Source organism: Euwallacea similis, chromosome 32 (assembly GCF_039881205.1).
Source record: "Euwallacea similis isolate ESF13 chromosome 32, ESF131.1, whole genome shotgun sequence".
Lineage (NCBI taxonomy): Eukaryota > Metazoa > Arthropoda > Insecta > Coleoptera > Curculionidae > Euwallacea > Euwallacea similis.
In genome coordinates, this window is record NC_089640.1 from 516,499 (window position 1) to 531,359 (window position 14,861).

The 14,861-nt window shown below is 35.1% G+C and overlaps 1 protein-coding gene across 1 annotated transcript; it reads left to right on the forward strand.

Annotated features, from left to right (window-relative positions):
- Positions 1 to 12,545: 12,545 nt before the first annotated feature.
- Positions 12,546 to 14,522, forward strand: LOC136418116 (uncharacterized). The gene has a single exon (XM_066404072.1). The coding sequence runs from the start codon at positions 12,546 to 12,548 to the stop codon at positions 14,520 to 14,522; it is 1,977 nt and encodes a 658-aa protein (XP_066260169.1).
- The last annotated feature ends 339 nt before the right edge of the window (positions 14,523 to 14,861 follow it).

Consider the following 14,861-nt stretch of genomic DNA (forward strand, 5'->3'; position numbering starts at 1 on the left):
TTTTTCATTGCTACTTTGAGCTGAAAACGTAAATTTCTGCAAATTTTCGCAAGAGCGAATATGTGAAAAATTATTTTGTGGTTGCTGTTGCTCGAAAAAAAAAGTCATTTTGTTTGAAATTATTTAATATGGAAAAAGAGTTGAAGATGAAGTTTTGCTTTTCCTCGTAAGTTTACATTAAGGTAGTTATGACGTTCAATAATCTCAGTTAAAAATGCTGGATCCTCCAGCCATATCGGACCTAAAATTTCTGAAACTGCTTAATTTTTGCCATAATAAATGTATCAATTTCGTTGCGTAACTTAAAGGACCATTTTAGCACATTTCGCCGCTCAACCATCGCTTTCAGCACGGCACAATAAATCGCCACACTCAGGTTCAAAGCGTTCAAGAAAACTGTCTATGATTAAGTCTAGCTCTTCTTATTAAATTCACCGAAGAAACGAGGATCGATATCAGGCGAATTAAATTAAGCATTTTTCCACATAAAATCTGTTAATCGAGCACTTTCGATGCGCTTTTGCGCGGCATTAATATTCAATATAGTGATTACTCGCGTATTAGTCTGTTTGACTTTTGTCCCGGATTTGGCCCGCGGGTCGTAGTTGCAGGACCACTGATCCACACCATGGAGCTGCAGGTTCCATGTGAGAACTCTAAACTGTCCATTTGAATCTGACAGTGGCTTAAAAGTCTTTCGAGGTAGGTTTCGATTTGCTTGCTAATCAATTAACCGGTGGAGGTCACATTGCAGGAAGGTGAATTTCAGCCGAACGTTCGTCGGTTCCGCTTGTCAGCCTGTAAGATATATTACAGCAAAGCAGTCATTCTGTCATGTAAATTTGACAAGCCACGTAACAGTACTCCGTGGAGTATAACGTACCTAATTCATTTTTTAGATGGATGAGTCTCGTCGGATTTTCAAATGGTTTCGGACAAATGGGTTCGGCTGGCGCACTCTCGAATCGATCGCCGAGTCCAGGCGATGAGATATGGAGGAATTAAAATTCCACGCCATGCATTTGTGCATAAGCGAAACAATGGCAAACACACAATGGAGACGAAAGGTAAGCAGTAGAAATTTCATAATAAAATAATTTAGAGCCGGCACGTATCAGCAACGGCTCTATTAAATTAAAGCGGGAGTTGAAGTAAACCTGAATTTTAATAAGTTCTCCGCTGCATTTGAGCGCGGCTTTACCGAAAAGGATAACTGAATAACAAGTTAGCCTTTCGGGGGAATTTAACTGATTTTAGGGGACAAACCGGTTATTGTTCTTGATATTTAATGTTCGGATAGAAAGACGCAAAAGGGATTTCTATTTGAAAGATCCCCAATAAATCACACACGATGGCGCGCTTGGAGGCAAAAATCGTTGTCGGCAAAAGTGATCGGTGGAAGACACGGAGACCGGCAGACGTACGCAACTTATGGGATTTTTTTATTTGAATTTTTTAGAAAATTTTATTCTTGGTAAAAGTGTGTTCATTTCTGCAAACTCAAAACGCAGTTTACACAATTTGCATACCTCATCTCTTATAGGAGAGGGTCGGGAATTAAAAAAAACGGCTCATGAGTAAAGTACCTTCATTTTTAATTTTAGAGGAAACATCTGTTACGAAAACTTGTTTAGAATTAAAAGATCAGCCCTCCAATGAAGTTTCAACTTTCTATTCCATAAAACACTTTTCCGGATTTTTGATGATTTACCCCGGATAGAGAATAAAACAAATTTAGTATGTAAAAAAGACAAATAATATTATTTGTATTTTTTAATTCTCTCTGAAACGAAACTGGTATATTAAATAAATTTGTTTTATTTTTTATACGGGATAAATCATAAAAAATTCGAAAAAGTATTTTACGGAATAGAAAGCTGAAACTTCATTGGTGGCCTGATCTTTTAATTCTAAAGAACTTTTCATAACACATGTTTCCTCTAAAATTAAAAATAAAGGTACTTTAGCTCATGAGCCTTTTTCATAATTTTCGTATCTCCCCCTATGAAATGAGCTATAAAAATATTGTAAATTGCGTTTTGAGTTTGCAGGATGCACAAACTTTTACCAAGAATGAAATTTTCTGATAAAATCAAATTAAAAAAATCTCATTTGGTGCGTATTTTCCCGGTCACTGTACATATACAGGGTGACGAATTAACAGCCCCTCGGGCTCCTAAGAGGTTATTTGTAATTTCCTAAAAAAATCAGTTATGAGAATGTATATGAGGTTAATGAAGGTAAATTTTAAAATTAGTGGCAACCCTACAGGGTGTCCCAAAAAAGCGCGGAACCATAAAGTGCAATTTTTTTAAATAGCACCAGTTGCATCTGTTCAGGTGATAGGCTCTTCTTTTGCGCATGTGTTAATTCCTAGATTCTTTTTTACTGAGACGCAGTGACTCGAAGCTAAGACGTTCGAAAAGAAATTTTAAATATTTGTTTTCTCATAAAAAAATTAATACTGCAGTTAGCTTAAGTTCGATTTTAATCGTTTTCGGATGGATTCTCGTGTAAGATCACCTTCGCAGGCACGAATACGTGTTTACTCAAAAACAAATACAGGGTGTTCGCAATAACAACTTTAATTTTCATCTCCTCAACTTCAATTTTCTTGATTTTTTCAAATAGGATGGTATTTTTCTTATAACGTAGAACAAAAGGAAATGAAATTTTCTTCATTTTGATATAAAATAATGTCATATTTACTTTAAATTTAAAGGAATTACTAATTATTTCAAGAAAATTTGCATTCATGGCTAAGCGTTTGACCATGTAACATGCGTTGCCATGGTTACCATGTTGTTTGTTTTAAGATTTAACATCTTCTTTACGATTTTCTATTTCTTCAAAATTCGCTTACTTTGAAATTGGCTATCAAAATGAAGTATACTCAACAAGAACTTATTAGTATGATTTATGCAATTGGTTCATGTGATGGAAATTGTTTATTAGCATCTCGGGTTTAGACACAACGATTTTTTAATAAAAGAGATCCTGATGTAAAGAGCCTAGCAAGTCTAAAGAAGCGTTTTGAACGGACAGAAAGTCTTAATTATGAAAAAAAATTCGAAAGAAGAGGGTTTTACTAGAAGAAAATGAACTCGATGTCACTTTATCAGTAGTAGAAAACCCAAGCATTAGCGTACAAGAAACTCATCAGGAACTGCAAGTAAAAAAATAATCAGTTACAAAATGTTTAAAAGCCATTAAATTCCATCCATATCATTTGGAATTACATCAAAAATTATCTAATTGTGATTTTCTTGCTAGAATTAATTTTTGCCAGTGGATGCAGCAACAAAATAACAAGGACTACTTCGTAAAATTAATTCTGTTTACTGATTTGTGTACCTTTCGTCGGAATGGATTTGTTAATAGGCACAACTTTCATTATTATGGAACAGGAAATCCCTATGCCATGCGAAACAACTATTTTCAACAGAACTGATGTTTAAATGTTTGGCCGGGAATAATTGATAATTATGTTGTTGGACCATATTTTGTTGAAGAACAAATGACTGGAAATGTTTTCCTAAATTTTTTTAATCAAGATCTTCCGCAGCGATTAGAACACATCCCAAAAAACATAAAAAATCAAATGTTGTATCAGTTAGATGAAGCTTCATCTCATTTTAGTTTGCGTGTACGAACACGTCTCAATACATTTTCCTGAAAAATGGATCGGTAGGCAAGGTTTGTAACAACAATACAGGCTTAAAATTTTAATAATGACATTATTAAATTCTGTTTCAGTTGCATGGCCACCAAAAAGCCCCGACTTAACTCCTTTGGACTACTTCTTTTGGGGTAAAGTGAAGTTAGATGTCTACAGAATATCAGGAACAACACGCGAAGATATGACAATTGAGGATTCGAGAGTCATTTCAGAGCTTACGCACAAATGCTTTCTAATACCAAAAAATATTCTTTTTAAGAGTTGCAGCGTGTTTGAAAAACGACGGAAGACATTTTAAACACCTGTTGTCCCAAATAAAATTATAATAATTTCTAATTTTCATTTTAATTCCAATCTTGTTTCTAATTTTTCATAATTTCTTTTCATAATTAACACTTCCTGTTCATCCAAAACGCTCCTTTAGACCTTCCAGCCTCTTTACATCAGGATGTCCTTTATTAGGGAATTCGTCGTGCCTAAATCCGAGATGCTAATAAACAAATTTTATCACATTAATCAATTACATAAATCATATTAATAAGTTCTTGTTGAGTATACTTCAATTTAGATGGGCAATTTCAAAGTAAGCAGATTTTGAAGAAACAGAAAACGATAAAGGAGTTGTCAAATTTTAAAGCAAACAGCATGGAAACCATGGCAGAGCATGCTAAACACTCAAACACTTAGCCATGAATGCAGATTTTCCTGAAATAATTAATAATTTCATTAACTTTAAGATAAATATGACATCATTCTATACTAAAATGAAGAAAATTGAATTTTCTTTCATTCTACGTTATAAAAGACACACCGTCCCATGTGAAAAAAAATCAAGAAAATTAAAGTTAAGAAGGGGAAAATTAAAGTTGTTATAGCGAACACCTTGTATGTGTTTTTGAGTAAACAAGTATTTGTGCCTGCTAAGGTGATTTTCCATGGGAATCCATCCGAAAATGATCAAAATCGAACTTAAGCTAACTGTATCATAGCTTTAAGTCACTGCATCTCAGTGTAAAAAAAATCTAGGAATTAACATAGGCTTAAAAGAAGATTCTATCACCTGAAAAAATGCAGATGGTGCCATTTAAAAAATATCATGCTTTATGACGTCTCGCTTTTTTGGAACACCCTATAGGGTAGCCATTAATTTTAAAATTTACCTTCATTAGCCTCATATACGTCCTCAAAATTGATTTTTTTATTAAATCACAAACCAACTCATAGAAATCTAAGGTGCTGTTAAGTAGACACCCTGTATACATGTTTTTTGCATCATGTGTTTATGCATGTATTATTTTACTCATTTTCCGCAATATTGCTAAACTTCTAATAAATGAGCTTAATAAACAAAAAAAGCTGCCAAGTGTGTCATGTTTAAGCCCTCCGTCACGGCTTGCCTCGGGGTGCAACCAGTGGTGTAACATGTTACTTGAACTGCATGCGAATATTAGAGGATTGTTTTAGGCCCTCGTAGGAGATCAGTTGTGAGCATCTCTGAATTAGGCCACAGAACACAAATCAGAAAAAAACTTATTTTATCATATAAAATTCCATAGGTCAGAGGAGATCCGAAAAAAAGTGTCTGTGATGAACTTATTGCATTTAAATATGTTTTTTTATTGGGTCACATCTTTCCAAAGATGAACATTATTGCTTTTTGTCGGTAATCTGTACAGGGCTGTTATATTTTCAAAGTTATTCATTTTTATATCTATTTAAATGCAAAAAAGTGTCTCTGATAATTGACATTCTCCATTAATGTTATAACTGAAGTCTCTATCTATCAAAACTCAGAACTGTGCTGGGAGTAACTTTCAAGTTGGCAATTAGGAAAAAAAGGAAGGAAGGAAAGTTTTAGTAAAATTTTTAACTATTAAATTTGGAAAGTGCGTGTTCGGAAGAAGAGCGAGGTACTCCATTGAAATTGTATACAGCTCTTTGATATCGTAATAGATACGTTATGTAAACGTAATAATTGAAGTCTTGAGTTGATACAGGGCAGTGAAGGAATTATTTTAGAAGTTAAAAAGTAGATACATTTTAATTAGTTTTTAATCTCGCTTTTCGTTTTTTTTTTTGAATCAGAGAGGGAGACGCTTCTAAGATTTCTTAAAATACTTTTTTTTTAATATTCTCTATAAACGTAATAATTAAAGCCTCAATTTATCAAAACTCAAAGGCGTTCTTGGGGTAATTACTAATTAGAAAAGTTTTAATAAGATTTTTAATCATCAAATTTGGAAAATTCGTTCTCTTCGATTATCTTAAAAACGTAATAATTGAAGTTTTGTTTCGGATGAAACCAAGGGCGTGCAGCTGCTAATTTTCAAAACACCAGTCAGAAAATTTTAATAAGTTTTTGATCGGCGATTTTAGAAAATTTATCATTACAGAAAGTTTCGGAAAATGCACGAATTGCTTTCAAAATCATGAAATATTTCAGAAATTAAGAGTGTCATTTCACAAAAATTATTCATGATCACATAAGAACTAGATTAAGGCAGTCCTAGATACGTCAATTCCAGATGTTCGAAAAGTAGCAAAGAAGTGAAATTTTAACTAATTTCGGTGAACTTTGCTTCCTATATAGCCTCATTTAGTTCAGCAGAAACCTCGATTTATACATTGAATTTTAATGGACTTATAAGCGTAAATCCTTTATCACCATTAGGTTCTTGTGAAGCTTTAATTCGACCATCCACGAGCGTAATTCCCGATAAATCCTGGCCCCACAACCAGAACTAAATCAACACAATAATAAGTCCTCACTGAAGGGATATTGCGATATAAATTCTTGGGAAATAAATTGCGACTATAAAGCGAAAAGACCACTTACGTAGCTTCGGACATATTTCTAGATATAAAATATGGATCTGGCCTCAAATTAAATTCCAGACAGATATACATTGTTTTAATTTCTTATTAGTAACAATTTCAACTTGCTTAGTCGAGTTCTTTCAATTTTTCCGGCTCGAGAGGTCATTTGTTACCTGTCGAGTGGCGGACCCGGAGAAGTATTACTCCCGAGTGATTTTTACAGAGAAATGCTCCAAATTATGAAAGTTTTCCGGATTAATGAGCTTTAAAGACACTGAATGTTGCCGGATAGCCTTTCATGTTTTTCAGGATTAGTAATAGAATTTCTGCTATTTCACTTACCATTCAAAAAGCAAAATGCGAAGCTTTCAGTTTCAATCCCAAACCCTTTTTGCCGGCTTTAGAAACGGCACTTTCCACGTCGTGTTTTTGGTGTCATTTTCTTTTATGCTGTTATTAATTAGTTTTCCAACCTAATGCCTACTCTTCAGTGCGTCGCCCGCCACTTAAACCCACTTTCGGGGGCGAATATTTATCAGCAAATTCCCCAGCGGAAATTAACGGTGGTTTGGACACACAAACATCAGCAGCCTGCAAATTGCTTTGCATATTCATAAGCTGTGCATGCGGAACACCGCATTATGATTCCAGCTCATACACACACGTGTAACGTCTTATACATAATAGGTAAAACACCGATAGAAGTGTAAGGTTCATCATCACATAAATTTCCATGTTCGAATATTCATAAAAGCCGCAATTCGAAACGATCTAGTGCAAACGTAAATGGCCCAATTTTCCCCGAATATAGAGAGTAATGATCTAAAATAATAAGATCTAGAGCGGCAATAGATCAACCGGGGAGAACATACATGACGCAGTTGCTTTGAGCTCTGCAGAAATAAATTGTTTTTGATTTAAATGAAAGCCGGGAGTTTCTCAGGCTGAAAAGCAATTTCTATGAGATTTCGCGCCCTTCCTATAAATATCCGGTTAGAGGGGGCGAGAGTTTTTGCAGCCGCCCTAAAAATAGGTTCCTGCAAGCGATAGCTACTCCTACAGGGCCTTAAAAATATCTCTGGGATGTAGCTAAATAATTCAACTAAATGCGGCTGAAAAGCTTATGGTCAGATAATTTTAGTCGGTTGTTATCCGGTTCTGTCTAGATTGATTTTCCTTTACCTTAAGAAGCCATTATTCATGTGAGAATGCTCTATGTATAACAGTTAGTTCAGGCTACGATTTGAGTTTGTTTTGCAACAGTTTTGGTTATCTGGCCCGGCTTCCCTTCTTGCTCACTTGGCCGATTTACTAATTACATGTTGCTTTATAGCGTCAGCTGATGCTTATGCTTGCTTCCCTCTGTTGTTTTTTCAGTTTATTTCCGTTTATTCCCATTTCTTAAATTTTATATGGTAATATTGGGCCAGGGTTATCTGTTAACCTTAAAAGCAGCTCTGTCCTCTCTCCTAGGAAACAGGAATTGATTGGAAAACATAGACCAATACATCAATTTGGCTTTACGCCAAAACACTCGACTATTCACACACTCTTTATTTTGAGGAACAACATACAAAGGACACATCTAAACGGTATCAGCAAGTCTACTTATGGACATTAATAAGGCATTTGGCAGTGGTTTAGTTTACAAATTTCAAACGCCAAAACACCGACTTCATACCATCAAAAACCCATCGGAGCACACTCAACTAGAAGTAAGAATTGATTACACTGTTTATTTCCCCTTTTCTCCTGAAGAAGGGCTCTCTCAGGGACCACCGCTTTCACCCTTCTTTTATAATGTATACTGCTCTAATGTACAGGATGTTATTTCAGTAAGCAGCCAAACTTCAAGGCGTTACTCCTTGAGTAATTCTAAGACGAAAGGTTTATATGAACGTAGAACCGGTAATGTTTTTCCTTCAAGATACAGGGTGGCAAACTTTTTTTTTTAATCGTTTTTTAGTAAAAATCTTAATAATCCTTTAGCCGATTTTGTTAAAATTTGGCATTTAATTATTATTAAATGTTTGTTTACTGAAAAATTGCATATCATTTTTGTCTAAATGTAGTTTTAATAAAGCGTTTTTCTTGCTTGATTTTTCTTAAATTTTCAGTGTGACTTGTGTGCACTCCCTTAGCAAAAAGAGACAAACAATATTTAGCTTAAAAACTTTCTTTGCACTACATTAGAAACTGTCACCAAGTTCCAGCATCACATTAATTTGCGTCTTGTTATTTAGTAGTTTTTTTAATATATAACAATAAAAAAATGACACCCTGTAGCTTGGAAACAAAGCATTACCGGATCTATATTTAAATAAGCCTTAGAACCACTCAAAGAATCACCCCTTAAAGTTTGGACACGTACTTAAATAACAACCCAATACAAATAAATAACACCCAAGGCGATGGCTTAAAGGACAAACAACATATAGACGAAACAGCACACATAATGTAATACGTTGACCAGACTGCATTTATTGTACAGGACAAAGCGACTGAGAAAGTGGTAGAAAGACTTCAGGCACTAATGGACAACGTAATGACATGCTTCTGTAAATGAGGACCAACACTAAAGACCAACTTGTACTTTGAAATCAACAAATTAAAACAAAATCCTTCACATTGATAGCAAACGGTCATAAAATTAAACCAAAAAATGACGTAAAATAGTTGGAAGTAACAATCGACAAAAAACTGAAAATCGCTAAATACGTTCGAAGTATGAGAATAAAAATGACTAAACAAACATTTTTGATTGATGGCGTACCAAGATAAATGAATAAGTACAAAAACTATAACAAAAATCCACAAGTTTATCTGCAAACTACGGGCACATATTGAGGACAAATGCAACGGAAGGGACAAAATCAAACATACAAGCAACAAAACAGATTGTACTTAGACTGACTACAAAGATAAGTCACCTAACTAATTACTACATGAACGCGCACACGTGACGAGAATAACTGAAAGACTGCAAAAAATCTAGATGGAAATATAATCGCAATTGGACCATTCCGAATGCTCACTATAATCTCTTCATAGATAAATTTTAATCTATATTTGAAATGAAAAGTTTTGAAATTAGAACAACGATGTAAACGTAGTCAATATAGATCATTGGCGATTTACCCCTTAATTGCTGCAAGCTAACATATTCACAGACCATCCGAGTTGACATACAAGATGGAGATGAATAGATTTAGCACTAGTCTCCTAGTCATTAGTGAACTGATGATTAATTCTATCAAAATGAAACCACTATTGTTATTTTAAATAGATTGAGCTACATATTTTTACAAAAATTAAACATTTTGTTTCCCTGATTTCAAAACCGTAAAAGTCTGCATTTTTATCTTCAGCCGTTTCTCAGATATTTCAGCCCAAAAAGTTGGGTAAAATTTTAGGTGGGCAATATTCTTATTTGCCTAATAAAAACCAAAAAAAAAACTTTTGGAAATGGTCAGAATTTACGCTTTCACGTAGTAAAGTTAAAGCAGATAGGAAATTCTATCTATAATAATTGCTATTAACTCGTATGTCAGAAACGAAAAAAAATTGAAGGGTACAACTTACAGTAAAATATACTTTTCCAACTATTCCTAAAGTCCTAATCATAAAACCTGGGGACCTAATATATTTGGACATATTGCGATTATCAATTAGTACAGCCTTGTTTTGTTACCACTATAGAATTCTCATCTTATTCTTTTCTTAAAGAACTGATTTTACAACGGCAACGAACCTGAACTAACCTGAACACATTTAAATATGCAATAAAATATATTTATCATCGACTACAACATAAAGCGGTTGTTTTAAAATAAAAGTCCATAATATTGCAATATGCTTATAAAACATAAGTATTATTTAGTGCGCTTGTCATTTAATATAGAATAAGCTTGAATCATAAAATCCTATAACGCTGCATTGACGACACTTATAAAATATATATGTTTTATTACGTATTTATCGCCATTAAGTAAACACTAATATAAAGGCCATGTATGGTTAAGGGGTCAATTCGGCCCCCACGGGCGATCGATCTGAAATTTTTACCAATTATCCCTACCACTCAAAGGACTTACCACATAAAATTTCAACTTCCTAAGTCTCACCATTTAAGGGTAGGACGGGGTTGAGGGTGAAAACTTTAAAACGCCATATCTCGGAAACTATTCATCGTACAGCGTGGGGCAAAATGGTGTGTCCTTCAGTAAACACCTTCTTATTTTCGTATACTTATAGATTTATCGGTTGATGCCAAAGGGCCGAAATCTCAAAAAAAAAAAAAAATTGTTGGTGATTTTAGAGGAGTTGGCACTTTGGTACACTAACCATTTTTGCACACTGTATAGAAGGCCTCTCAAAGTATCTACTCACGTTGAATCAAATTTGTACAAAATTCAGTATTTGAGATATAGCGATTCAAAGTATACGTAGACCACGATGCAAAAAAACAGTATTTATCGCAATAAATTATTTTTTCTCACTTATGGCCTTAGTATACCTGTACACATAGCAATAAACTATCGTGCCTAGTGGTGTATATATTTACTTGGCAATTTTCGATTCGTTTTTCGCAGTTTTTTAAAAGGCCGTGTAAGTTTAAGGGGTCAATTCGGCCCCCACGGGCGATCGATCTGAAATTTTTACCAATTGTCCCTACCACTCAAAGGACTTACCACATAAAATTTCAACTTCCTAAGTCTCACCATTCAAGGGTAGGACGGGGTTGAGGGTAAAAACTTTAAAACGCCATATCTCGAGAACTATTCATCGTACAGCGTGAGGCAAAATGGTGCGTCCTTCAGTAACCACCTTCTTATTTTCATATATTTGTAGATTTATCGGTTGATGTCAGAGGGCTGAAATCTCAAAAAAAAAAACTTAGGTGATTTTAGAGGAGTTCGCACTTTGGTACACTAACCATTTTTGCACACTGTGTAGAGGGCCTCTCGAAGTATCTACCCACGTTGAATCAGATTTGTATCAAAATCAGTATTTGGGATATAGCGATTCAAAGTGTACGTAGACCACGATGCAAAAAAACAGTATTTATCGCAATAAATATTTAAAAAAAATTTCTCACTTATGGCCTTAGTATACTTATACACATAGCAATAAACTATTGTGCCTAGTGGTGTGTATATTTACTTGGCAATTTTCGATTAGTTTTTTACAGTTTTTTAAATTATTTTTCATGTGGGATTCTAAGGTCAAATAGATCTAACCCTTTTGCATATATGTAAAAACTTCTCTATTTTTACGACAAAGTCGAGGTACGATCAGGAAATCTTTGAGTTTTATATAGTGATAGTGCTAATATTATTAATTAGGTTAGGCCTGTTAGTTTAAGATGAAAGAGTTTTGAGGGGGTTGATGTTGCCCCTATAGGACGTCTATGTATGTCGCAACCTGGTTAGAACTATTTTCGTCAATTAAGAGGGTTTCGCAATCGTTATCTTCATGCGATTCTTATATTTTATGATTAACGTCTAACCACCCTTTATCGGTACTTGTGAGAAAGGATAGCCGCCCTTTGTCGGCATTTATGGAAATGTACCGATCAAGTGTTATCAGTACCACGGCAACGTCGCAGGTGGTGTCATAAGTCGGTAATTGCTTTCTAGCCAGGGTACGACACTGTTTAATTACCCTTAGTTTAGTATTTAAGAGCGCCCCGAAGCTGGAGAGCTCTCTCTTTCTTTCGAGTGACTCACCAGAACTATTATCCGCAAGTAGAATTCAAAGTGTATCCGTTAATATCAATAAACCCTATTGTTAAAACCCTAGACAACGTTGGAAAAACCTACATTTATTTTAAATTATGGAATCTAATGATTCATTACCTTCCACATCAGCGTCGCTGAATGTTAAGTGTGTGATTTGTTCACGTGCCTTGAGAAAAGTGCCTGGAAAGGCAAAATGTATCAACACTCATGAAGACGTCCGTTTATATTCAAAAGTATTCTGTGTTGCAGTTCAACAGAATCGCACCGTGTGCGGATATTGCCGCATTTCCTTTTATAAAAAGCAAAGAATGCTGGTCCCAATTCAGCAAAACGCTGGACTTCCTAATGACATCTCTAAAAATCCTGTGGTGGAAGAGTCGATTCAGATTAATATCAACGAGAATAGCGATGATTCCGATACAGACGATACACGTGATCCTGAAGTTAAATATAATTTAACATCTAATGAACAGGCCGAAGAATTAGTTAGTCTGGAAATCGATCGCACCGTTGCAACTCACAAATATTGCATCATTTGTGGTGGTAATACAACTTCCAATTTAATTTTGATTCCCGAGAAGGCTCGTTGCCAGAGTTACGCAAAGAGAAAACTGTTTATTCCAATTGGCGATAGATGCTGTAGAAGTCACATCATTTTCGACTCATTTTTTGAGGAAGATTTAATGAAGATCAAGGTATATTCAAATATTTCTGAAATCACATCGAAAGAGCTCTCTTGCATGATGGAAAACTTAGCGATTAGTTGTGATAAAAGTTTGTTTGATCAAGTCTCGGATTTTTCTATGCCCGAAACACAATTAAGACTTTTCACAAGCTTAACTTGGGAGAATTTATTGCAGTTAAAAGAAATGCTAACGTCTCTTAGAAATTCTTGTAACAGAACCACCACACAGGCCATCGTTACCTTTTTATTCAAACTTAAAACCGGTAATTCACATGAACTAATTGCTTCCATTCTTCATTTACCCAATAAAGGGGTCGTCTCGGAGTATCTTAAATCAGTGAGATGTGCTTTTGTCCAAGATATTCTAGCTAAACACTTTGGATGTCAAAATACGACTAGGGAAAAAATTATATATGAAACTAGTCCAATTGCTCGAACAGTACTTAAAGCTGATAATGAGGATTTAATTCTGATATGTGATGGCACTTATGCTCGACATCAGAAAAGCACGAACAATGAATATCAAAGGAGATCGTTTTCTGGTCAAAAGAAAGTACCTTTATGTAAACCATTCACGATATGTACCACTAGTGGTTTTATTGTCGACATGCTTGGACCGTTCGGCGCAAACGAAAATGATGCGCGAATTTTAAGAACAATTCTGGAAGTTGAGAATACGGGATTATCCGATTTACTGGAAGCAAGGGATATTTTTGTACTGGACAGAGGATTTCGGGACGTAATAGAATATTTAAATAGTAAAGGATACAAAACAGCCATGCCAGCTCTCAAAGGCAAACGCAAACAGTTAGAGAGTTTAGAAGCCAATCGCTCGAGACTTATAACAAAAGTCCGATGGGTCGTTGAAGCTGTTCACGGTATTTTGAAACAAAAATATCAATTACTTGACCGGAAAATAGATAATAAGATCGTCCCGACAATAGGCGAGTATTTTAGAATCGCGGCTTTTTTACAAAATCAGTTTGGGCAACGATTAACTTCCGATAAAGACGGTGGAGAAGAAATCATCCCAAGGATGCAAGCGCTAGTAGATACACCGAATTACTTGGCGGAAGAAGTAGAAACAGGAAAATGGGCGCGTAAGAAAGTTATTTTCAGACGGATTACTTCAAATGCGATAAAGGACTTCCCTCAATTAACAGAAGCTCAATTAATATTACTTTTCACAGGTACTTATCAATTGGGCCAAGCTAAATCGTATTTAGCAGAGATAACGAACGAAGATGGTTCCCTGAATGTTGACTACTTGAAAGAGAATGCAACTATTTTGAGAATACAATCTCGTTTTAGGCATAGTAATCGGAAAACCTACACCTCTTTCATCGATTATACGCTAAAACGAAATGATGTAGCAGGTATATGTCGCTATTGCTGTGATTGCGCGAATGGAAAGCGTACTGTCGGTTGTTGTTCTCATGTGGCTGCAATTATTTATTATTTATCATATGCTCGTTACTTAGCCCGAATTATCAACCCGGCCGAGATTTTAACCAACATGTTTAAGAACACTGGTTTCGTAGGTGTCCAAGAAGACAGTGATACGGATGAAGACGCTGACGTCACCACCCTACCTGATTAATAACTAGTCTTCTCAAAAACATTGAATTTCTTCCCTTCTTTCTGGGTACATAATTATACTTACTTGTCCATCACTTTAGAGGGCAGCTCTAGGGGCTCTATGCCGTATATATTCTATAACGAAGTCATTTGGTGTTGATGCTGTTTTCTGCCGCGTTAGTTATATGAATTATATGGATTTAGACTTATAAGTTATTGATATTTATATATCTATATTTTCAATCGTTATATCCCAAATACTGATTTTGATACAAATCTGATTCAACGTGGGTAGATACTTCGAGAGGCCCTCTACACAGTGTGCAAAAATGGTTAGTGTACCAAAGTGCGAACTCCTCTA

Coding starts and splice junctions, on each gene's coding strand:
- LOC136418116 (XM_066404072.1), top strand. CDS start 12,546: ATGCTGGTCCCAATTCAGCAAAACGCTGGACTTCCTAATGACATCTCT.